Source organism: Oreochromis aureus, linkage group 3 (assembly GCF_013358895.1).
Source record: "Oreochromis aureus strain Israel breed Guangdong linkage group 3, ZZ_aureus, whole genome shotgun sequence".
Lineage (NCBI taxonomy): Eukaryota > Metazoa > Chordata > Actinopteri > Cichliformes > Cichlidae > Oreochromis > Oreochromis aureus.
Genome location: NC_052944.1, coordinates 95263470 through 95290345, shown reverse-complemented (window position 1 = coordinate 95290345; position 26876 = coordinate 95263470). Strand labels below are relative to the sequence as shown.

Genomic DNA, 26876 nt, shown 5'->3' with positions numbered 1-26876 from the left:
TTTTCACCTGCTGCACATCACTACCTGACAAGTTTGACTGTCTTCAGAACATTGCAGAGGCCTTATTGACAGTATTTGGCTCTACATATCTGTGTGAGCAGATTTTCTATCACATGAGTGTCCTCAGGTAGCCGTCTGAATGCTGGACACTCGGAGACCTGTGTCTCTGAGTGTGAGACCAGAGATCACATTAACATGTGTGTCTCTGTATTAACAAACATGCCATATTGGCCCAGTTTATTTTTCTTATCATTGTTGTGAGGAGACCATAAATAGCATTTGTATTTTCTGTATTTGCTGTTATGGAGTTCTTGTTATGGATAAAAAGTGTCTTTTTTTTGTTTGTTTCAAAATAGCTGATAACTATTTGCTGATAGCTGCCAACATCTGCAAACAAATATAATTCTATAAAGTGGTTCTATATAGTGTGTAACTGTTAATATAGAGCGTTATTAAATTTATTGCTAATGCAATCATATGGCACACTGACTTCTGAGGAAATTTTAAATGGCACTCGCCATCAGAAAGGTTGCCTACCCCTGGTATAGGTGTTATATGAGGGTTTGAATATGTGACATTTTGCTTGCTCAGACTGTTTTTTTTTTTTTCTGTGTTTGTGTCAGGGGTGTATGTGCATTGTCTTATTTTTGTTTTAAGGTCTAAAACTCAATAAAAAAGTGATTATTAAAAAAATCTGCACACCCTGCATAGATTAGGGGATGCAGTTGCTCTACCAGTCCATCATGATGAAGCTGAGTATGAAAGCGAAGCTGTTGATTTACAGGTCACTCTACATACCTACCCTCACCTTTGGTCACAAGCTCTGTGTTGTCACAGAAAGAATAACATTTCAAGGTCCTGATGTGACAGTGTCAGAGCTGAATGCACTTGTAGAGTATCATGTTTTTATGGCTCACATTCAGTAGCGGTTTTTGATACGGGCGAAACGGGCGGTTGCCCGGGGCGGCATCGTGGTGGGGGGCGGCATCACGGGCATTCAATTCAATTCAATTCAATTTTATTTATATAGCGCCAAATCACAACAAAAGTCGCCTCAAGGCGCTTTATATTGTACAGTAGATAGCACAATAATAAATACAGAGAAAACCCAACAATCATATGACCCCTATGAGCAAGCACTTTGGCGACAGTGGGAAGGAAAAACTCCCTTTAACAGGAAGAAACCTCCGGCAGAACCAGGCTCAGGGAGGGGCGGCCATCTGCTGCGACCGGTTGGGGTGAAAGAAGGAAAACGGGATGAAAGACATGCTGTGGAAGAGAGACAGATTAATAACAGATATGATTCGATGCAGAGAGGTCTATTAGCACATAGTGAGTGAGAAAGGTGACTGGAAGGGAAAAACTCAATGCATCATGGGAATCCCGGCAGCCCTACGTCTATTGCAGCATAACTAAGGGAGGACTCAGGGTCACCTGGTCCAGCCCTAACTATATGCTTTAGCAAAAGGAAAGTTTTAAGCCTAATCTTGAAAGTAGAGATAGTGTCTGTCTCCCGAATCCAAACTGGAAGTTGGTTCCACAGAAGAGGGGCCTGAAAACTGAAGGCTCTGCCTCCCATTCTACTTTTAAATACTCTAGGAACAACAAGTAGGCCTGCAGTGCAAGAGCGAAGTGCTCTAATAGGGTGATATGGTACTACAAGGTCATTAAGATAAGATGGGGCCTGATTATTTAAGACCTTGTATGTGAGGAGCAGGATTTTGAATTCAATTCTGGATTTAACAGGAAGCCAATGAAGGAAGCCAAAACAGGAGAAATATGCTCTCTCTTTCTAGTCCCTGTCAGTACTCTTGCTGCAGCATTTTGGATTAGCTGAAGGCTTTTCAGCGAGTTTTAGGACATCCTGATAATAAAGAATTACAGTAGTCCAGCCTGGAAGTAATAAATGCATGAACTAGTTTTTCAGCATCACTCTGAGACAGGATATTTCTAATTTTAGAGATGTTGCGCAAATGGAAGAAAGCAGTCTTACATATTTGTTTAATATGTTCGTTGAAGGACATGTCCTGGTCAAAAATGACTCAAGGTTTCTCACAGTGTTACTGGAGGCCAAGGTAATGCCATCCAGAGTAAGAATCTGCTTAGATACCATATTTCTAAGATTTTCAGGGCCGAGTACAATAACCTCAGTTTTATCTGAATTAAGAAGCAGAAAGTTAGCGGCCATCCAGGTCTTTATGTCTTTAAGACATTCCTGCAGTTTAACTAATTGGTCTGTGATACCTGGCTTCATGGATAGATAGAGCTGGGTGTCATCTGCATAGCAGTGAAAATTTATGCTATGTCTTCTAATGATGCTGCCTAAGGGAAGCATGTATAATGTAAATAGAATTGGTCCTAGCACTGAACCCTGTGGAACACCATAATTGACCTTAGTGTCTGAAGAGGACTCTCCATTTACATGTACAAATTGGAGTCTATTAGATAGATATGATACAAACCACTGCAGTACAGTACCTGTAATACCTACAGCATGTTCTAATCGCTCTAATAGGATATTATGATCAACAGTATCAAACGCAGCACTGAGGTCTAGCAGGACAAGCACAGAGATGAGTCCACTGTCAGAGGCCATAAGAAGATCATTTGTAACCTTCACTAAAGCTGTTTCTGTGCTGTGATGAGCTCTGAAACCTGACTGAAACGCTTCAAATAAGCCATTCCTCTGCAGATGATCAGTTAGCTGTTTGACAACTACTCTTTCAAGGATCTTTGATATGAAAGGAAGGTTGGAGATTGGCCTATAATTAGCTAAGACAGCTGGGTCTAGAGATGGCTTTTTAAGTAAAGGTTTAACTACAGCCACCTTGAAGGCCTGTGGTACATAGCCGATTATTAGAGATAGGTTGATCATATTTAAGATTGAAGCATTAATTAATGGCAGGACTTCTTTGAGCAGTTTAGTAGGAATGGGGTCTAACAGACACGTTGATGGTTTGGAGGAATTAATTATTGAAGTTAACTCAGAAAGATCAATTGGAGAAAAGAGTCTAACTTAACATCAATGGTACTAAAAGTAGCTGTAGATAATATTACATCTGTGGGATGATTATTGGTAATTTTTTCTCTAATGATAAAAATTTTATTTGTGAAGAAGTTCATGAAGTCATTACTAGTTAACGTTAAAGGGATTGTTGGCTCAGTAGAGCTCTGACTTTTTGTCAGCCTGGCTACAGTGCTGAAGAGAAACCTGGGGTTGTTCTTATTTTCTTCAATCAGTGACGAATAGTAAGATGTTCTGGCTTTGCGGAGGGCTTTCTTATAAAGCAGCAAACTATTTCTCCAGGCTAAATGATGATCCTCTAAATTTGTGACACGCCATTTCCTCTCCAGCTTACGAGTTATCTGCTTTAGGCTACGTGTTTGAGAATTATACCACGGAGTCAGGGACTTTGGATTTGAGGCCTTAGTTTTCACAGGAGCTACAGTATCCAGAGTCGTACGTAGTGAGAAGGTAAAATTATTAACAAGATAATCAACCTCTGTTGGAGTAGCGTTGTAGCATTGACACAAAAAAAATAAAAAATAGTTTCAGTTTAGTTTTGATTAGTTTCAGTTATAGTTTTAGTTGTGTTTGCAATAATTAAGTGTAACAAAATCCCAGTTTCATCATATCAGTCATTCTCTTCTGCTTATCCTTGGGTATGTTGCTATTCCAGCTACCATACCCTGCACCCTGCACAGGTCGCCTGTCTGTCGCAGGGCTAACACGCAGAGACAGACAACTCACATTCCCACCTATGGGTTCTTTAAATAAATAAATTAGGGCAGATGAACAACCATTGATACCAGGCAACTATAAAATGTATATCTTGGCCGCAATGAGACTATTAACTCTTGCAGCACCGGGTGTTCGTAATTTTGGTTCAAGTGAATTGATAAACTTTTTGAAGGCAATTGACTCACACAGTTATGTAGATATCCCAGTCCTGTTGTCTCGGGATGCATCACGCTGCCTTGCCTGGGGTTAGCTTCTGTTTCTGGGGATGAGGGTTGGGCGTGCTCCCTTACCTTCTCCAGGTAAGCTAGGTTAGCCTTCTTGTGTGAGCTTTTCAAGTGCACTTTAAGGTTTGTGGGATTTTTTCCCTTTAGAAATGTCCTCATAATTTGTCTCGTTCCACTACAAGACACTTGCTTTATCCAAAACACAGTCATATTCAAAGTAATCCCAAATTGGACTCTGGCGCTTTCTCCAGACTTTTCCTGACACGATTCTGCGCGTGGAGGGAGCAGCGACACAGACGACTCGACTAACGTACTGCCACCTGCTGGCATAATGAGACACAGCAAGAAAAAACCTGGAAACTAAACTTCTTTTTTACCGTTGACTATTGTATGACACGCACACATCAACGAAAACTAAACACATTTTTGCTATAAATTCAGTTAATTGTAGTTAGTTTTGTGAACACTCATTACAGTTTTAGTTAGTTTTCCTTTTTTCGCTTTTATTTTTATTTCCGTTAACGAAAATGTTTTTTCACTTCTAGTTTTCGTTATTTCATTAGTTTTAGTTAACGATAATAACCTTGGTTAGGTTATGTTGTGGTGATCCTCGGGTTGGGGGATTGTGTTCACACTGGAGTGCAAAATTAAAACCAAGATGGACAAGAAAAGTTCAAAGCCATCAGGTGAGGAGGAGAAACGAGCGAAAGATACAGGTAAGCAGATGTGTCATTGGATAATAGCAGGTCATCCTGAAACAATCAGAATCAGAATAGTTTATTAATCCCTAAGGAAATTGTGTGGGTTACAGTTGCTCCAAGAAGAAATGGTAAAAATAGTAACAGTAACAGACTAAACTCCAAACAATACATTATGTTACAGATTTTAATATTAATTAGTCATTGTCAATTGTGGATTTGTCCTGTTCTCATTGTATGACGAATTATGATAGCTGTTTGACAGCTGTTTGAATACTATGCATACTCTCTCTCTCTCTCTTCATATCTGTGTGTGTTTCTCTGGTGAAATTCAGTATGGTTCCGACAACAGTTTTATGGCGCCAGAGGGAGTGTTCGCCTAGGGCGCCAAACAGGCTTGGCTCACATTTAAAGTGTTCCAGCTCTAATGTACAGCTGTCATATTAGAAATAGAAGCAGCTCTGATTTTAGTGCTCAAATAAATCTATGAAGTGATGAATTCACACATGAACAGTTTTCTGCAGCGTTCCTCTCGGCCTTATTTGCAGCTCCACTCTTGTTTTTGCTCTAATAATTATTTCTCTCCATGAGCTGTTTCTCTGCCTGAAGGAGGCGCCACTCCATCGCTTCATTTAGTGCAGAACAAGAGTCACATGATGCTGCTCTGTCAACACCAATCACACTTTGTACAGCTCATGTTGTGTTTGTTGTCCTCTCAGTCTGTCAGGTGGAGGTGGAGGAGGGGGCGGAGTCTGTCCAGCTGCCCTTCAAAACCACACAAAACCTGCCTGAAGATGTTAAAGTGGAGTGGAAATACTATGAGGCTGGTGAAGTCTTTAGCAAAATCATTCATGTGTATAAGAACAGCTCTGACCAGCCTGAAGAACAGCACCAGGTTTACAGAGACCGAACAAAGATGAATGAAGACCTGCTGAAAACTGGAGACCTCAGTCTGACCCTGAAACACCCCACAGAGAGAGACAGTGGGAGATACAGATGTAGAGTCTACAGTGAGAGGATCTCCAGATTCAAAACAGTGCTGCTCAAGGTCAAAGGTTTGTTTCTCTCTGTGTGTGCGTGTGTGTGTGTGTGTGTGTCTGTCTGACTGTCTTGTGTCTCCTCTGCAGGGAGAGTTCAGGTCCAGGATCAAACAGGGGACATCAGGAACAGAAGCAGCTCCATTGATCCGACTCCTCTGATGGCTGATCAATCAGTTTGATCTGTGTGTTCTTTGATTATTGATCAGTGATGTCAGAGTGGAGTCAGTGTGATGTTGTTGTTGTGTGTTTGAGACTTTTAGTGTCCATGAAGGTCTCTGCTGCCGTAGATCCTCTGAACTGTGACAGAGGTCTCACTCTGGAGGAAACTCTCAGCACTTTCCAGCAGCTCCTCCATCATGGAGGACGTTCCCTCACTGTAACAGGTGGAGGAGAGAGGAGAGGAAGCACAGGTGGATCCTCTGAGGAAGAGGAGCGTTCCTACAAACCACATGATCACATGACCAGAGGACAAGCATGTGTAGAAACACATTAAAGTCAGCCTGTAAACACGTTTGTGTAAATTCTAGTTGTGTTTTTCTGTTACACTCAAATAAAAGCAGAGAAAGCAGAACAAATGCTGAAGCTGTCTGTGTGAAATAAAGGAGTTAACGTACTTCCCTGCTCCACTGTGCTCTCCTCACATACACACACACACAGACACACACACAGTAGGGGTGGGTTTCAATAATCGATTTTTCAATTTAAATTGATTTTAACTGGAATAAACCTATATCAATTCATTAAATCTGGAAATCGCTGCACACACACACAAGTAAATTTTGCCGCGTTTGAAACTTCAAAGCAGTTAACAGGAGGTAACCATCATGGCTACTCTCCTGAAGGATGCCCGGTAGCACTTTGGATTCAAGAACTTTGAAGACATCAAAGAGCTGGACAAAAGCAAAGCCACATGTAAGATGTACAAAGTGGATGTAAAACAATGTGGAAATACCTAAAATCTGAGAAATCATTTAACGAGGCATCATGCAGCTAGCTAATCAAGCTTGCAAAAATGTCCGACACAAAGCAAATCTCACTTGAAAGGAATTTGTAATGAAGTTTGCATCCACTTCTCCACGTGCGTAAACAACAGCTGGTTTTAAACGCACTATATAAATAAAATTGTATTGTACTGTATTTTAATTACATAAATTGCAAAAAAACATAATGAACTACAAAAAAATTGAAAATCGTTTTAGTTTTTTTTTTTAACATACATTTCTAGTTAGAGAATTTCAAGAGGTTTATTCCTCAAAACTGCAAATAAAAAAAAGTTACACAAAATAGTTTCCAACCACAGGACGTTTTGATATTTTGAGGGTCTTCATAGTTTTATTTTTGAGATACAGCAAGTTTTATACTGCAGGAAAAATTAAAATAAATACTATAATGCAAATTTGCAAAAAAAAAAAAAACAGCATATGCATCAAAATAAACTATTACAAGCAGTGAAATATGAGTTCTGAGCATATACAGGAAACCGTAAAGTCAAACATGACTTTCAGGCCCTGATGGTTACCCTCCCCCCCCCAAACTACATTCTCCGTGAAAATGACGTCACTTCCATACTTGGGCAGGTAATGGTGGACGATAGTTCATGCTGATGGCGATTCCAACGTAGGAAGTGTTACGAACAACTGATCGGACAGGCAAAGCGTGTTTCTAGAATATTGCTGTATTTTTCGGACCATAAGGCGCACCGGACTATGACGTGCACTGTCGATGAACGGGTCTGCTTTCCTACATAAGGTGCACCAGGTTTTTATGAGGAGCTTTAAATGAAAGAAAACAGTCGGATGAGTCAAACTTTACTCAACTCATTCCTCTTGCTTCCTCCACTTCTGTGACATTGGTTGAATTCTCTCGCAGCAGCTCTGTTCCCATGTTGTTCCGGTATTTTTCAAATTTTTGCTATGTCACTTTGCATCTGTTTTCATGGATGCCTGGATATTAAACTTAACTGTTACACCTGGTAAAGCAGCAACGCTGATGATTTTATTAAAGATGAATGAATTCAGACAGTTTTTATCTCTCAGTGTGCTGCAGTTTGTTTCACTTTGGGACCTGAAGCGGACATAGTTTTGGACCCAGAATACTATGAGTCCATGAGGCTCCTGGCTACGGTGGCCATAATACTCCAACAATCCATCAAGCAGTGCAGCTTCATAGCTTACGATAGTCGTACTAAAACATTTTTGACAGATTTTTGAGCACCATGTACCACGTAAAATCGGTTTGAGGTCAGTAAACATGACCAGAATTCATATATAAGGTGCACCGGAATGTAAGGTGCACTGGTTCACAGATGCAAGATGGGGCCTGTGTTTGGCTGTGCCGCTTCCTCTGTCCATCTGTTTGTTTACCATTCATGTTGTGCCAGTGTCTTTAATACACTTTTGTCCGGCATCATCTCCCATTTATGATCGCCATGCGTTATTGGCGATCAAATCTGTTATGGATAATTTTCAGAGTCAACAAAACAAGGGTGTTTTCCCACCGCCGCTTGAGCACGGCGCAGCACCCGGTTTACCTCCATTCTTGCAAGTCAGCTCTTTTTTGCTTCCAGGGCCTCATCGGAGGAAGTGGGGGAAGAGAGCGGGCTTTTTTGTGCTGCTTCGTCGGCTTAACGGGGAACTGGATCTTCAGGGGCTTTACTCTTTGACTGCTGCCGATAAGATACTCCTGAGACTTGTTGGAGCTGGATTAATCCCCACAACTGTCAAAACGGGTGTGGGTCACAATCAGCCAGGGTTTCGGGTGAGTTCATTTTGAAACCTGGCCCCACCCTATCATGTGATTTCCTGAGGTTAGATGGCCCAGGATGTGAGTGGACATTAAGACGTCTGGGAAGGGATCTCAAAACTGGATTATAGATTGCAGACAGTTGGTGTTCAAAGATGGTCGCTCACAGTGGACATAGATGGCTTCTTTCACTCCTCTTTCAAACCATCTGTCCTCTCTGTCCAAAATGTGAACATTGGCGTCCTTGAAAGAGTGACCTTTATCCTTTAGATGCAGATGGACAGCTGAGTCTTGGAGGTGGCTCTTAAATGTTGTGCCATTTGTTTATGAAGTGGCTGTTTGGTCTCTCCAATGTAGAGGTCTGGGCATTCCTCACTACACTGTACAGCATACACCACGTTGTTAAGTTTGTGTTTTGGAGTTTTTTCCTTCGGGTGAACCAGTTTGTGTCTGAGTGTGTTGCTGGGTCTGAAGTACACTGGGATGTCGTGCTTGGAGAAAACTCTCGTGAGTTTCTCTGATACACCGGCTACATAGGGGATGACAATGTTATTGCGTCTGTCTTTCTTATCCTCCCTCGCTGGTGTCTCATCTTCTTTTCTGTGCCTCTTTGCTGACTTTATAAACGCCGAATTAGGATAACCACATGTTTCCACATAAAGGAAGCACTCAAGCTTCCTTTACATGTATGTTTTTGGAAGGGAAAAAGAAGGAACGCAAGACAGACGCAACAACATTGTCACCCCACTTTACAGTTAACCTTTTTTGCAAACACATATGCAGGTGGTTATGTCACACAGTGGAAATTTGTATTTATCTTATATTGGTTTTATCCTGATTGTTAGTGTTTATTTATGAGTGTCGTTTTATTTGCATGGTTTTATTCTGTTTCTATTGCATGGTTTTTTAGTGTTTTATGTGACATAGTTTTTAATCTACTGTGGACTGGCTACACATGGGACAAATTAGCTGATAGGGACCACCTGCTGAGGCATGGGTGTGTCCAGAGGTGGCCTATCAGCTGTGTAAAGTCCTTTCAAAAGCAGGCTAGCTGAGAGGCCTGGAAGAGACTCTTGCAGACTGGAAGAGGAATGCTAGATGGCCAGTGTGACATGGCGGCCCAGTTGGACAGTGTGAAGGGCGACAGTGGGAGACGCTGCCTGTTATCGACCGCCGGGCAGAGGTGTACCTCTGCCGGCATATGTGAGTAACGCTTTCCCCACTGTCGTATGCTGGGTGCAGCTGAGCTGGGAAAGGGCTCCCATGGCTATGAGCCAGGGTCTCTTCCGGGACATGTTTTCTGGCCCCTATTTGTGTATTTGCAGGATGCTGAAGCGAGGGGATCCATGGTGTCATTGCGTGGAGGATTCCGGTGAGAAATGGAAGCCGGGCTGGGATGTGGGCGGCCCAGTGAGAGGACAAGAGGGGGATGGGAGGCTCCTCCTCATCGGTCTAAGACAGGGCTGGCATGGACCAAACTCATGCAAAGGAATTTCTGGCCCGCTGGTGGGCCCATAGTGCATCCATGGTTGTGGGACATGACCTCAGGGAATTTTAGTAAATGTAGAAAATTGTATTTTTACTAGTTTTAGCAGTCAGTAACATTTTTTCCTCTGTATGTTTTTAAGAGTGTTTTTATTTGTGCTCCCTGGCCTAGTAATAAACTGTTTCTGATCAGACCTGCTTCATCTCTGTGCCCGTGGTATCTGACTCACTTGCTCCCCCTTGTGTTTTAAAGAATCTTTCTTTTTAGCACGACATTCTGGCATGACTGCTTTATTGTCCCCGTTTGTTACAGTTACATATGGTTAAAATGATTCAAATGCAGTAAGTATACACGTTTTTCATGTAAATATAGTCTACAATTTAATTATTGTCTGTAGCCCACATAATGTAACACTTTAGTTACATGAAACATATGAGTTTTGATTTTATGTACTGTATAGCCTGTATAATAAATAAATACATATGTAGCCCAATAAGTATAAAAACCCACAAATGATGTGTGCCAGTAAAAAACAATGTTGGTTCACCAAAAGACAGAGGAGAACAGCACAGGGATAAACCTGCAGGCCTGACAACAGGAGGTGTATCACTCCGCTGGTTTTCTCCTTAGTGACAGTGTTTACACTGCAAATGTGCCTTTGTGACATTCATTAGTGCCCTCACTGACACACAATACAAAACGACTACACAACAGAACAACTACACAAGACAACACAACACACTAACTATACACCACACCAAACGTCACAAATCTCCCACATTTAAAAACTCTCTCTCTCTCACGAACGATATAAGCGTGGCTTATATATATTATCAAAACTCTGGATTTACTGGCCGGTAATTAAGATTTAAAAACTTTAAAGTCCGAGCTTTCAATATGGGCTGAAATAGAGACTCAGTGTGGCAGCAGCTTGTTGCTATGTCAGCTTACATCAGTCAGAATCAGACTGGACCAGGTGACCCTGAATCCTCCCTTAGTTATGCTGCAATAGCTGGAGGCTGCTGGGGGATTCCCATGATGCATTGAGTTTTTCCTTTCCAGTCACCTTCCTTACTCACTATGTGTTGATAGACCTCTCTGCACTGAATCATATCTGTTATTAATCTCTGTCTCTCTTCCACCCTAACCGGTCGCAGCAGATGGCCCCGCCCCTCCCTGAGCCTGGTTCTGCCGGAGGTTTCTTCCTGTTAAAAGGGAGGTTTTCCTTCCCACTGTTGCCAAAGTGCTTGCTCATAGGGGGTCATATGATTGTTGGGTTTTTCTCTGTATCTATAATTGTACGATCTACTGTACAATATAAAGCGCCTTGAGGCGACTGTTGTTGTGATTTAAATAAAAATTTAATTGAATTGGTCAAAAATGACTCCAAGGTTCCTCACAATTTACTGGAGGCCAAGGTAATGCCATTCAGAGAAAGAATGTGGTTAGATACCATATTTCTATGATTTTTAGGGAGGAGTACAATAACCTCAGTTTTATTTGTACAGGAGCACTTTGACATGCTGGTGCGAAGAGTCAGGAGATGACTTGCTCTACCTGCTGAGCCACATGTGGAACCCTCAGGGTGTAGTCATTATTTTTAAACTGAACCTTTGTTCTGTTCCACAGACACACAAACAGCACTGTTGGAATGTGCAACACACAGAGTGTACGCTCACATTATGTGGCATATTTGTGTGTATTGAGCCATCAGCTCTGACACACACAGTATAAACAGCACATATAAAGCCCACAGTGTGGACACCAAGCAGGGAGTGAACAGGCTCAGGCAGCAGCAGTGCTGATATATGCCTGGCCTCCATTCTTCTCATTAAAGCTGCCCGAGCCTCCAAACAACAACAACATTCACACATGTGACCCTCACAAATATCACTGACAACCAAAAGTCCCATTTTTATTATTTGCATGATATGAAAAGAAACCACATCATAAATGTGATCATGTGGGACTTTAGAAACAGAGGATCGCTGTGATCAGAGAACCCGGTCTCATTAATAACCTGTACTGAACTATTCACATCATTGTAGCGACACCGGAAGGGAAGTTTCAGTGTCAGGACTGAAGGTGGAGCTTTATGCGTGTCAGGGTGAGGCCGCAGCAGCCGCCTCCAACCGGAGCGCTCGGGCGTGAAACTAGGAGGAAAGCCAACGTCCTCCTCTTTGCTCAGAAGTGATCTGTGGCCAGCCGGACTTCATTCCACAAATTAACAAAGTGTGAAGCTGAACTCTGAGCTGTGACAGTGTGAGCAGTGTGAGAGTGTCAGTAGATGATCAGCAGAGGAAAGTGAGAGCTGCTGTGAGCTGATGTCCTGAAGGGCTTTTAAAGAGTCTCTGAGTTTGACAGGAACATGAAGATGTTTGTGGTGTTTGTGATCCTCCTGCACGGTAAGTACACCTTCCTCTCTCTGCTCTCATCATCATCTCTCTCTCTTTAATGTGTTGAAGTGCAGCAGGAGGAGATTTCCATCAAACACTGGATTCTGATTCAGATCAAACTAACAATCCAAAGCAGCAACTTTCAAATCACTGGATTCTTCTTGGTGGCTTTCAGATCAGTTACATACTTAAGTACAGATACCTTAAAACTGTACTTAAGTACTTACTGTCATGGTCCTGGGTCATTTTGACCCAGCGTTCTCTGTTTTCTTCTGTTTCTATATGATGTTGAGTTCATTTGTTGTTCTAGGAGTTATTCTATGGGTCCTAAGTTGTTCAGTTTAGTTTATTGAATTTCCCCTCGTGTCTTTACCCCCAGTGTCTCGCTCTGTGTATTAGTTCTGGTGCCTTGTTTCCCCTCCTTATGTTTTATTCCGTGTATCCCAGCCTGTCTGTCTGAAACCTGCACAGACATGCTCCCCCAGCATGTCTGTGCAGTACATTTGCACAATGACTGAAACCAGCTCACTGAAGGAACAATAGGCTGTGAGGTCAGTTCCTTCATCATTAATATGCAAATTCTCATAACAATTGAACAACAACCACTGATCAAAGACCACTAATGGCCATGAGTACCATTCATAGAGAGTTGGGGAATGGCTGCAATGGTTGATCAATGGTCATGAAAATTTGCATACTAATGATTAAGGAACCGACCTGCCAGCCCATTGTTCCTTCAGTGGGCTGGTTTCAGTCATTGTGCAACTACTGGTTATGATGTTGGGGAAACCTGCAGTCAAGTCTGTGTCATATTCAGCTGAGTCACTTGGATGAGTGACGAAACGTTTCTCCCACGAAACGCTACGTCCAGATGAACAGAAACAACTTTTTGGGATAATCTGAAAATACTGTGTTATTTCCACTGTTGCGTGGATGATATACAGTTGTATGTTGCACTAATTGCAGCGACACAAATGTATTCTGAATCTGTTGCTCTGTCGCTCTGATGTAAAACGCTTCCATCAGATTAGTGATTTCAGATCTGGGCTCCTCTTACTCACTCCCAAACCTTTGATTTGTAAAAAGACTTGAAAATCTGTCCTCAAACATCAGGACTTCCACTCACAGTCTATTTGTGATGTTTGACCCTAACTTTTTTTTTTTTGGGACACACAGATCACAAACATCGTACAGTCACGCATTCTCATCTGACACAGACTTGAAGAAAATCTCAATCCCCTCATCATGTTTGGTCTGTTATCTCTACTCGGCAATCAGCCAAACATGTTCCCACTTCAGCTCATCCACAACTCAGCTTACAGATTTTTTTACAAGCTGAAAGACAGCAATCCTTATCATTCTCATGCAAATTGAACGGCACCAGCCGCCTGTTAGATACAGAACTAACTTTTAAAGCCTCACGTCTGCTCGTTCCTAGAAACCAGGAGACAGAACGACAGAAACATTCAGCATTTTAACAACTCACAGATAAAAAAGGAAGAGGCAGGTAAGAAGCACCTGCTTCTTACCTGCCTCTTCCTTTTTTATCTGTGAGTTGTTAAAATGTTGAATGTTTCTGTCGTTCTGTCTCCTTGTTTCTGTAAATGTGTCTAAACTTGATCTTTACCTCAAAGTGACTCATGGAGTCTCTGTCTGTGTGTCCTCAGTTTCCCAGCATGCCTCAGCTGTGGAATCACATGAGGGGGCATCATTTGTCCTGCTGCCCTGTGGGTTTGACACTTTCAACCTAAGAAATGCCTCAGTGGTGTGGAGTCGCTCCGACCTCAGTCCTCCAACCGTCCACCAGCGTCAGCGTCAAGGAGACGAACTGAAAGATCAAAACCAGCGTTACAGCGGCCGAACATCCATGAAGACTGACGCTCTGGAAACTGGAGACCTCAGCCTGAACCTGACTGACCTCCAACTGTCTGACAGCGCCACCTACACCTGCTCCATCAGAGACTTTGGACGTGAACTGAGACAGAGTGATGTACAGCTACAGGTCAAAGGTCAGCAACAAACACCTGCTGTAGATACATCTGACATCACTCAGATAAAACTTATCAGAGCAACCATGTTGGCTCTTTAATTGAAATGTAGGGCTATTAGGTCAGTCAGAGGTCGACGGTCATGCTGTTCTTTGTGTTTCTCCACAGAACGGTTTCCATCCTGGGCCACAGCTCTCCTGGTTCTCCTGGTTCTTCTTGTGGTTTCTGGAGGTCTTTTATTTTATTTCCGTCACTATTTCATGTCAGGTGAGTGTCTCCTACTACACTACCTGTTGGGTCTGTGTTTCCACATGCCCCGCTAGTTTAGAGACTTATTCCTCACGAAGAAGGGAAAATAAGACAGAACATCTTCAACCGGCTTTTTACTCGCTAACGAGGGAAGTTTGGGTCAGAACCAGCTCTTGGAGCTCACGCTCATCATCTTTCTCTAGCCCAAATCCTTCAAACTTTACTAAACAGTGTGTGTGCTTCACTGCACTGATCTGACACAGAGGCTGCATGTGGACAAGCCTTTCTTTCAATATCTACAATTTAACCAGGTAAAAGTTATACTGCAATTGGTCATGAATTAGGGGAGGTTACAAAAAAACCCCCCAACTAATACTCGAGAACACAGACATATGAATAATATGTAATAACTTTACAATACAATACACCAGATCACTGTAATCAAATAAAGGTAAAAAAAAAAAAAAGGGTCATTATTATACTGTCATTAATATTTATTATGTACCAGATTTTTTTTAGGATTATTAGTAAGTTTTCAATTGCAGAACTTAATTTGACCATTTTTTAATTACAGTGGTTGAATGATTTAGTTTCTTTGGTCTGAGAATCATTTTGTTTGAGGATACTGAGGATGCTGTCTGATCATACAGTGGTCACTGACATCATCTGTAAAAACACTAATATGCGTGTGTTGGTTATAGTTATATACCGGTTCAGGGTCAATGTGATGAATTTAGAAGCAGTAAGTGTGTGTGAAGAAAACTCCTCATTTACATGAACAAACTGGAATCTATCAGATATGATTCAAACCACTGCAGTGAATTCCCTTTAATAACTCTGGTGTGTTCTAGTGTTTGTAGTAAATGTTGTGGTCTACACTGAGGTCTAACAGGACAAGCACAGGAATAAGTCCACTGTAACAGGTCATAAGGAGAACATTAGTAACCTTCACTACAGCTCATGTTGTGCTTTGTTGTCCTCTCAGTCCCCTGGGTGGGGGTGGATTCAGGGGTGGAGTCTGTCCAGCTGATCTGCAAAGCCACAGTTTGTCTGCCTAAAGATGCTAAAGTGGAGTGGAAGGATGCAAACAACAGGAAGGTCCACGTGTATGAGAACAGCTCTGACCAGCCTGAAGAACAGGACGATAAATACAAGAACCGAACAAAGATGAAGAGAAACTTACTGGAACCTGGAGACCTCAGTCTGACCCTGAAATACCCCACAGATGGAGACAACTCCACCTACACCTGCACCGTCTACAGCAGGGAGGGAAACACCCTGATGACAAAGCATGTGGAGCTGAAAGTCAGAGGTCAGTGCTGTAGATACAGGTCAAAGGTCAGAGGTCAGACTCATGATGGTGGTTCAGTCTCAGTGGGCTCCATCCAATAATGTTACAGTGTTAGCATGTCTGATGTTTGTGGCTTTTTTGGTTTTTATTTGATTTCCACCCAAATGTAAAAGCTTCAGCAGATGAACTGTAGGAGCAAAGTTCATGTGTGAGACTTCATCTGAAAGGTAACATCTTCTAGTTTCTGAACATGTGTTTGTTTAGCATGTGGCTAAAACACAGGCTAAGCTAAGTCAGTTCAAATCTCAGTAAAAACCTTCTTTGGTCCTCATCTATAATCAGTCATATCTGAGTCACAATAACTAGAAGATGATTTCTAGCAGAACTGTGAAAATCTCCACATCCTTTCTCCATGTTATCATCCAAAGCTGTGTGAAGTTTCAGAGCTCTGCAGCTAACAGAGACTTTCAGTTTGCTGCTCTCTTCCTCTGACAGCTCCATTCTTAGGGAGCGTTAGTTCTCTGTTTCACTTTATTCCACTTATTCAGTCTGATGTTCTCTGATCTGTTTCTCTTGTTTAGTGTCTTAAATGCTGCCAGTGCCTCTCTTTGCTTTAACCAACCTTTCTCTTTATTTCTGAGCTTTTTAAGGACTTTAACTGATGCATCAACCTTTGAAAATGGAAAGAAATCAGTCAGATTCATGGCTGCATCAAAGTGTCACATGTAGTTCTCCCACATCAGCTGGATTATATCTATAGCAGCAAACAGCAGCTGATACACAAATCTTTGTTGGCAGCTTGTACAGTTTCCTAACTAATACTGTAAGTCTGTACATGAGATTTTATTGGCCGTTAGTGAGCCAATCAAGAGCATTCAGACCAATCAGGAGACTGTGGGGGAGTGAAGTGGAGTTGACCTTGTAGCATTTAGCCACGAGCTGTAAACGTGGATAATGTTAGCAGAGAATAATGTCTGTTAGTGAGGTGGATACAGAGTTTAGCGACAATAGGGTTGGGTGTCATCTGCATAACAGTGAAAATGTATGCTATGCCTTCTGATGATACTCCCTAAGGGAAGCATGTATAATGTAAACAGAATTGGTCCTAGCACTGAGCCCTGTGGAACTCCATAATTAACCTCAGTTTGTGAAGACTCTCTATTTACATGAACAATTTGGAGTCTATTAGATAGATATGATACAAACCACTGCAGTGTAGTACCTGTACCTAATCGCTCTAATAGGATATTTTGATATGAATGGAAGGTTGAAGATTGGCCTATAATTAGCTAAGACCGCTGGGTCTAGAGATGGCTTTTTAAGTAACGCTTTACCTACTGTCAGCTTGAAGGCCTGTGATACATAGCAAATTATTAGAGATAAGTTGATCATATTTAAGACTGAAGCATTAATTAATGTCAGGACTTCTTTGAGCAGTCTTGTATGAATGAGGTATTGGTTCAAGCTATGATTGTTGATTTTCTATTGAATGGACTTTTTCAAATCCAGCTGTAGGCCTGTGTTTGTGAGCTCATTAACAGCTGTTTATTTAGAGATACGTGGTCCTCACAGGACAGCCACTACAAACATATGATTTTATAGAATATGATGCATTACTGCAGATTCAACACAATAGAAAGGATTTGAAATGAGCTCAGCCTTAAACATGTGCAGCAGTAATATTGATCCATAGACACTGATGGGAACATTTTTCTGCACAATAAGTACTTTGACTTTTCAGACTTTATGTCCAATTTGCCAGTACTGCAGTTTTGTGTGTAGTGAGGTGTTTTCATGGTGTTTTATTGGTGATTTACTAAAGGAAGGCTTCTATCAAATTCTTCCAAATGTTGTCAAACTGAGCTGTGTGATGAAGTGAGTGTGACAGAAACACTCAGACTGTGTTTCTTACTTTGTTGTCCTCTCAGTCCCCCAGGTGGAGGTAGATTCAGGGGTGGAGTCTGTCCAGCTGCCCTTCAAAACCACACTTCACCTGGCTGAAGATGCTAAAGTTGAGTGGAAGGACAACAATGATAATAAGGTCTATGTGTATGAGAACGGCTCTGACCAGCCTGAAGAACAGAGCGAGTTTTATAGAGACAAAACGAAGATGAATGAAAACCTGCTGAAAACTGGAGACCTCAGTCTGAGGCTGAAATACCCCTCAGACTATGACAACAGGACCTACACCTGCACCGTCTACAACAGAGAGGGAACTATCCCGCTGAAGAGAAAGGTGGAGCTGAAAGTCCGAGGTCAGTGCTGTAGATACAGGTCAAAATGTGGATTGAGGTTTTTTCTGCATCTATTTTGATATTTGGTGGTGTTAAAAACTCCCAGTTCTTTTAATCTTTGGGCTGAAGGAAGGACAATACTCGGTGTATAAATGCTCAATCAACAATTATTTATTTCCATATAATTCAACACTTAAGAGCATAAGAACCATCATGATGGGGAGACCTGCCTGCAGAGGGTCACCGCAAGTCTCAAAATGGTGACGGGTTACTCAGCTTCTTATAGCCTCTAGTAGCCCCCACCTAGTCGTAAAAGCCTAAACATTCACATTCTTTCTCTCTTACGGCGCCTAAGTTATGACCTCGGCTCCCTGTTTTTCTGCTCTCTGTAAAGGTGGGGGTATGGAATGTAGTCTGTTTCTCCCATTATCAGTACAAGGCCCTCTGCACCCAACATTCTCTTCATGATTCAGCAGTATGAAATGTCAAGAAACCATGTAACACATTCAACAGTGTCGAGTAATACAGGTCAATCCAATAGATCTAATGATTTTCACACTCTTTTAAGTCAGAAGTATAATGCAAACTAAAACTACATACTGATCACACACTCTATATTAAGGGGTATAATATGACCTACAGCAGTATCATAATTCAACTACTTTGATTACAGATATAAGGTAACATATGATAACAGAATAATCTCACAGTGGATTTTCATGTGTTTATTTAAATTGGATGAAAGCAGCTGTGAGTCACTGCAGCAGCTCTACACCTGTGCCAACAACCAACCAACACCTGGGTGGAGTCCCAGCTGAAGCTGAGAGATACTCAGAGATCAGAGACAGAAGCAGCTGTATGTAAGCGTTCTACAGGACGGCTTACACAAACCTGATGTTACTGATGTCTCCTAGATAGATCTCATGGACCAAAGGCTCTCTGTGTCATCTTGGCTCCAGCTGAACTACACTGAGAGTGAATTTGGGCCTTTAGGGAGGGGTGAAAGCAGAGCGCTGTAAAGGAAAGGGCTGTGATTGGTTCATAACACGTCAATGAGAAGAAAGGAAAGCTTTGGAGCAAAATGAATCTGAACATTTCTGGCTGTTAGCACGAATGCTCACAGCAAGTCTGGGACTGTCCACCATTTGCTCTTAGAACTGTAGAAGCTTCTCAGATGAGAAGTGAAATGTCTTCAAGAAACTTAAAGAACTCTAGAAGCTTTTCTTTCCAAGTTCCTTAGACTTTTTGGAATATGGTTTGTGACCATGTGGATAAGGATGGTGTCGGCCTCTGTACAGGATCGTATTCTGCCAAGAAACTTTTCTAAAATGTTGCAGAGTATAGGCAAAGAAAGAGTGCATGTGTTCTGGAATAGTAGTGTTATGACTAGTTCTTTTAGCAGCCAACAAGATGGTGTATTGGTCAGAATACAGGAAGGAGGACAAGAGGGTTCCGCTTTGCTTAACTGTTGAAGTCAGCTGGTTCATTGTCACCTTAATGCTCAGTTTTGCCTGCAGTCTGATATAACAAATAAGCTGCCATTAGGGCAAATATATATTACAGCAACAGTGGTTAAGCTAACATAAACTCAAAGATGTCTTATAAGGTAGATTTAAACATATCCACAACATAATGTACAATAACTCAAATTATGTAAATATAACATTACTTGGTTCTAACACAGAGAGAACTCAAATGAAAGACACTGTTAGTGTCATATTATAAGAGACATTTTTCTGGCTCAAACTGTCATTAAAAGGACTTTGTCACCATCGTGTGGCCAAATGAAATTACTACACTATGGGAGGGGGCGGTGGCACTTTCCTTTTATCACAAAATGTGCCAATACAACGAAAAGTAATTAAAGAGGCAGCAAAAATCCAGATCACAAATGAGCTGACAAAACCATATAAACGTTGAATGTTTAACTCTTATTAGATTTTACACATACAAGACCTAACGATAATAAATAAACTGAGCACCGAACACTGTAACTTATTGTCAGTCATTAACTCAAATACTCGGAGCATCACCATTAAGGATTGCAAACTAGAACATAGCTTACATGTCAAGGTGATAACAAACTGTATCGGATGTACTTTCCGAAACAGCGTAACACATCAAATTTATATCTGTGTTATTTCCCATAATCTCAATTAAAACAACATTACAGGAAAACTGATGATTTCAGAGCTTTTTAAACAAATATGATGTCACATTTGCTCCACAGACAACGTTTCCTAATCAGCTTCAGGGGTCGACCTGCAGTTCTTCTCTGTATGCTCTTCTTCAGAATGCACGGCTGGTAAAACCACCAACTGAAGCAACTGGTCTGGTGTAAACATGGCCAGTAACATTTACATCAGCAGATCTGACCAATCCGTCATCACTACAATCAATCTTGATCACATGACCTATCGGCTATAAGGCTTGGGGCAGCTGTGGATCTGCAATGATAACAGCCCTTTCCTGGACGTTTAGGAATTGAGTGACATTTCTGCCATGCCCTTAATCCAGGAAGGTATTATCTGATGAATCTGTCCCAGAACAGCAGCAACAGATCAGCAACACTCTGTTAGTGTCTCCAACATTTTCGACTGTATCTCTATCTCTAGGTAGACCACCTGGGTTGGTGATCCATTGGGCCTCCCCAAAGGACAATATTAGGAGTCACAGGGTACACATCAGCTACATCAGTTGAAATGTAGAGGTCTGAGTTAAGTGTTGAGTCCACCTCCACCAGAACTGTAAGAAGTACTCCCTGACCCCTAACCCTAACCTCAGGACCATAGCGAACACATCTACATCTAGGCTACTTAGGATTTCTAGGTGTACATTGTCAAACACTTGAAAATGATCCCCAGCATTTCTCGTGCTGTCTTCCTGTCTTCCCAAATATGTCCCCAAAACAGTCAATACCAGTTGAGTAAGGCTGGCTTATATAGCCGAAGCCTAACAGCAGGAAGGTCAAACATCTTGGGAATTGAGGGTTGAGCCCTGAAACCCTGGCGCTCAGGACAGGTTCGCTGGTGCTTGCGAATTGCCACTCTTCTACACAGTATCCAATAGGAACTCTGCATCTTCGCAGTGATCCATTTATAGCCGGTCTTCAGGGGTTAAGAAGTACTTGAAGGGGAGTTTGCCTTGTAATCAGAAGGTTGCCGGTTTGAGCCCCGGCTTGGACAGTCTCGGTCATTGTGTCCTTGGGCAAGACACTTTACCCGTTGCCTACTGATGGTGGTCAGAGGGCCCGGTGGCGCCAGTGTCCGGCAGCCTTGCCTCTGTCAGTGCGCACCAGGGCAGCTGTGGCTACAGTGTAGCTTCCCATCACCAGTGTGTGAATGTGTGGATGACTGGATGTGTAAAGCGCTTTGGGGTCCTTAGGGACTAGTAAAGCGCTATACAAATACAGGCCATTTACCATTTGATGAAACATCCCCTTAATATCACAACTCACAGCTATGGGATGTTCACAAAATCTGACCAGCACTATTTGCAGCTCCACTCTTGTTTTTGCTCTAATAATTATTTCTCTCCATGAGCTGTTTCTCTGCCTGAAGGAGGCGCCACTCCATCGCTTCATTTAGTGCAGAACAAGAGTCACATGATGCTGCTCTGTCAACACCAATCACACTTTGTACAGCTCATGTTGTGTTTGTTGTCCTCTCAGTCTGTCAGGTGGAGGTGGAGGAGGGGGCGGAGTCTGTCCAGCTGCCCTTCAGAACCACACAAAACCTGCCTGAAGATGCTGCAGTAGAGTGGGTACGCTATGACCCTGAACCAGTGATAGATGTCCATGTGTATAAGAATGGCTCTGACCACCCTGAAGAACAGCACCAGGTTTACAAAGACCGAACGAAGATGAATGAAGACCCGCTGAAATCTGGAGACCTCAGTCTGACCCTGAAACACCCCACAGAGAGAGACAGTGGGAAATACATTTGTGGAGTTCAGAGCAAGAACATCTGGATAAGATTCAAAACAGTGCAGTTCAAAGTTAAAGGTTTGTGCTTTTGTGTGTGTGTGTAGGTGTGTGTGTGTGTGTGTGTGTGTGTGTGTGTCTGACTGTCTTGTGTCTCCTCTGCAGGGAGAGTTCAGGTCCAGGATCAAACAGGGGACATCAGGAACAGAAGCAGCTCCATTGATCCGACTCCTCTGATGGCTGATCAATCAGTTTGATCTGTGTGTTCTTTGATTATTGATCAGTGATGTCAGAGTGGAGTCAGTGTGATGTTGTTGTTGTGTGTTTGAGACTTTTAGTGTCCATGAAGGTCTCTGCTGCCGTAGATCCTCTGAACTGTGACAGAGGTCTCACTCTGGAGGAAACTCTCAGCACTTTCCAGCAGCTCCTCCATCATGGAGGACGTTCCCTCACTGTAACAGGTGGAGGAGAGAGGAGAGGAAGCACAGGTGGATCCTCTGAGGAAGAGGAGCGTTCCTACAAACCACATGATCACATGACCAGAGGGGCGTCTGGACTTCTTTAAGTTGCTTGAAGACATTTCACCTCTCATCCGAGAAGCTTCTTCAGTTCTAAGGTCAAATGGTGGAGAGTCCCAGATTTAAACAGAAAAACTCAGGAGAGTCTTCTCCAAGCACGACATCCCAGTGTACTTCAGACCCAGCAACACACTCAGACAAAAACTGGTTCACCCGAAAGACAAAACTCCTAAACACAAACTTAACAATGTGGTGTATGCTGTACAGTGCAGCGAGGAATGCCCAGACCTCTACATTGGAGAGACCAAACAGCCACTTCACAAACGCATGGCACAACATAGAAAAGCCAACTCCACGGGACAAGACTCGGCGGTCCATCTGCATCTAAAGGTCAAAGGTCACTCTTTCGAGGATGCCAATGTTCACATTTTGGACAGAGAGGACAGATGGTTTGAAAGAGGAGTGAAAGAAGCCATTTATGTCCACTGTGAGCGACCATCTTTGAACAGAGGCGGTGGTTTACGACACCAACTGTCTGCCATCTATAATCCAGTTTTGAGATCCTTCCCAGACGCCTTAACGCCCACTCACATCCTGGGCCATCTGACCTCAGGAATTCGCATGATAGGGTGGGGCCAGGTTTCACAATGAGCTCACCTGAAACCCTGGCTGATTGTGACCCACACCCACTTTCACACCTTGGCTCATGTGATTAGAGGATCACCAGGGGGTCCTTTTGTCCCTCTTTGGGGGGGAAACTCCCACTGGGTTTAAATCTGGGACTCTCGGCCATTTGACCCTTAGAACTGAAGAAGCTTCTCGGATGAGAGGTGAAACGTCTTCAAGCAACTTAAAGAAGTCCAGACGCTTTTCTTTGCAAGCTCCTTTGACTCAAATCTGGCAGGTTTCCATCTTCTGTTTTTATCCTGATGTCCATGAACATGAACACTGTCCCTGTCAAATAAATCCAGATACAAAGATCAGATCTACTGAGCATCATCAGCGTGTCAGCCGCTAACTGCATCTTCAAATAAATAAATGTGTTTGATCAGCGGTGATAAGAGGAGCGAGTGAAACTTTAAAGCTGATTGAAAAAAATCTTCTTTGCTTAATTTTCCCTTCCAGTCTGAAAAAACTTCCGTTTAATGATTTTTGGGTTAAAATGAGACGTTTGAAGATCTTCAGAGTTTTTAATGAGCCACAGCAGCTCTGAATAAACACTTGAATTACTGTCTGAGCTGCTGCAGTTTCTTGCTGTGTCCACTGGTGGCAGTAAAGCTGCAAGTGTCTTAAATTCTGAGTTTGAGAGAAATTTCTTCAACTTTGTTCATAATTACATACGAGCAGTGTTGGGACTAACGCGTTATTAAGTAACGCGTTACAGTAACTACGTTATTATTGTGGTAACGAGCACGGTAACTAGTTATTATGCCAAAACCAGGAACGCGTTACTCGTTACTGGGATTTAGATAGGCTCGTTACTCGTTACTTCGTGTGGTGGATATCGCGGAGCTTCCACAGATTCAATAACATTAGCAAGTGGTGGAAGCCAGCAGGTGGATGAAGGAAAAGGGAGGCAAGAGGAGAGACCCGAAGCGGCCGCCGGTCCGCGTGTCAGGTGAACTGAACTTCAGGTAAGAAGTTATGACCTGCAGTCTATCTGGGTCAGATATAAACCAAGTTTAGGTGGAGTTTATTTTCGGTATGCTGACATTTTCGTACTGCGTGCTAGCTAGCATGACGGAGTTTCTATACAGCTGGGTGGGTGCTATGTTACTGATGTTGAACTTTATTTTGTTCTTAGGTTAATTATTAGAGTTGCCAACCGTCCCCTAAAAAACAGAATCGTCTCGTTTTCAGAGAAAATATTACGCGTTTCGTACTGAGGTGAAAAGGAACAGTTTGTCCCGGACTTCAGCTACAATGAAAAAGACAAAGCTGAAGCTGCACAGCTGCCTCTTCTTCTCTCATTCTCTCCTCTCCTGTTTCTACTTCAATCATGAAACTGATCAATGATCAGCTGATCGGCTTTTCTCTCTTGTTTATTTATCGCTCACTTTGCGCCAGAAAGAGGAAACCAGCGGATGTCGCGTTAAACAACAGCAGCACGTTTAAGCTTGATCAGCTGTTGTTAGAATTTATTTAATATTAATTTCTAGTATCAGCTGATGTTTGCTGGAGCCACAGCTGTAAAGCTGCTGGTCATGATATCGGTTTGGTTATCTGGTGAGAGGGAAACATGAAGATGAAACCAGGAGATGTCCTTACTGAATCATCAGAGCTGAACAGGTGATGGAGAAACAGGTTTACCTTTTAGGTGACATGAATGAGTTGAAGGAAGTTATGAACTGTTTCTGAGAGACAAATAACACCAGGATCCTTTTCTACGTAGCTGACAGCTGGTAACTGTGCAGGGGCGGATCTAGCAAAGTGTTGCCAGGGGCCAGGTAGGGCATTAACAGGAAAGGGGGGCACAAGGAAATACTTTTCTTTATTATTCTCATTTAAAATATCTAGCTTTTAAAGAAATAATTATCTGAGTCTTACAACAAACAATTGATAGATTGATACATATGTACCATCAGAACAGTGTACATCACTGTCACAACAGTGTTTGTTTTCATTCAAAGGCTTTATGATTTTTCCTATAATGGTGGGCGGTCTCTAGTCAAAATGCCCGGACGATTTTTTTTTGTCCCAGTCCAGCTCTGTATGCAGCTCATCTGCAGTCTGGTGTTACCTACATCTTCCTATTCAGAAGGCAGAATTTCCAAGTTCTGAGTACAATCAAAAGCACCACGACTGCAGTTTTTGTGTTGGATGTAAAAAGCAGGCTAGAATCATGGCGGCGGTCAACGACGGTCCAGGTGTGGGATTTCTCTCGTGGAAATATGCACATTATTTTTTCCTTTCTGTTGGTAGGTGGCACAGTGCACTTGTGGCAAGTAAGCAAGCTAGAAGACTGGCAGTGTGGCTGGGTATCCAGTTACAGAAGCAACACATTAACAAGAGAATTCCGAGTAAAACCAAAGTTACTTTCCCTAGTAACTAGTTACTTTGAAAGTAATGAGTAACTTGAAGTAACTGAGTTACTTTTTTAGAGAAGTAACTAGTAATGTAACTAAGTTACTAATTTAAAGTAACTTACCCAACACTGCATACGAGATACATATTAGGGAGTTGCCGGGTAAAATAAATAACTAATAAAATAAATCATTAAATAACTTATGAGGACAAAATTGTGTTCGTAGATGAGAGTTCATGATGAGAAAGCCTGTTGGTGAAATGAAGACATTTTAATGGGGATTTTATCAAAATAACAAACAATCAAAACAACTTAGATAGAATATGAACAGGTATAGAGTCCAAATGGAGGTAGAGTTTCTGGTCAGCTGTTTTAGCCACTTTGTCTTAAACGTGCTGTTTAAAGTGTAGAAATCTAAAACATTAAGCCCATCATTTTTAGACGGATTCATAAGAACTGTTTCTCCAATGAAGTTGAAGAGCAATCTGTCAATGTCTTTAAGAGTTTATTATCAGGCGTAGAGCCAATGTTGTGTCAGCATGACGAGAAATTCCTTCTGCTTTAGTCATCAAAACTTTTCCTCTCAATGAAAGATGTCTTAACAGCCACTGGTTGAATTTGTTTGTAATTCTCTCTAAAATAGGGATCAAATTTAGAGTCATTCTTTTTTTGATCGTGAGTGATTCATAACTAAATATGGAACCTCTTTTGTTATCGAGATATTACAACAGTCACATTTGGATCTTTGAGTTCAGAGTTCACATTTATTAATATTCAGCTAAAGTCCGGAGGCTTTGGAGAAACTGTTGATTAAATCTTCATTTTTCAAAAACAGAGTGGTGTCGTTCACAGAGAGAGTTCAGATTACAGTGCAGATATGAATGAATGAATCCGTGCTCGTCCTCACGGCTCCTGCATGCTTTTAAAAAAGTGTGTGTTCAGCTCTGATCTCCAATCTGTTCTTTTCTCTCTTTGTTTCTTTCCTGGGTTCATGATCATCATCACACCGTCTGAGGCTCCTAAATATCCATGTTTGCTTGTTTCACTTTCACAGTTGAACTCTGGGAGTCAAAGATGTTTCAGCTCCAAACTCACTGAGAGCTCCTCGTGCCCACCACGTGACCAAAAACATCTTTGTGCTCACGTGCTGCACGTGTCTGAGACACTTTAGTTTGAAGGAGACAAACTGCAGACGCAGCATTTCCTGTTCCTGAGTGTAAACCTGAGCATTTGAAATGAGCTCCACAGGGAAGCTGTAGGTGACAGAGATACTCACAGACTCACTGACGTTACAGTCTGTTAGCATCACGCAGTATCACAG

At 42.2% G+C, this 26876-nt stretch overlaps 1 protein-coding gene across 1 annotated transcript in view; it reads left to right on the top strand.

Moving 5' to 3' along the window:
- Positions 1-20901, top strand: part of LOC120434734 — a 35451-nt gene extending 14550 nt beyond the window's left edge. The window contains exons 5-7 of the mRNA XM_039603048.1: positions 17928-18111; positions 20706-20767; positions 20875-20901. Coding sequence (XP_039458982.1) covers positions 17928-18111; positions 20706-20767; positions 20875-20901 — 273 coding nt within the window. The remainder of the gene's footprint in view (positions 1-17927; positions 18112-20705; positions 20768-20874) is intronic.
- Positions 20902-26876: the final 5975 nt, after the last annotated feature.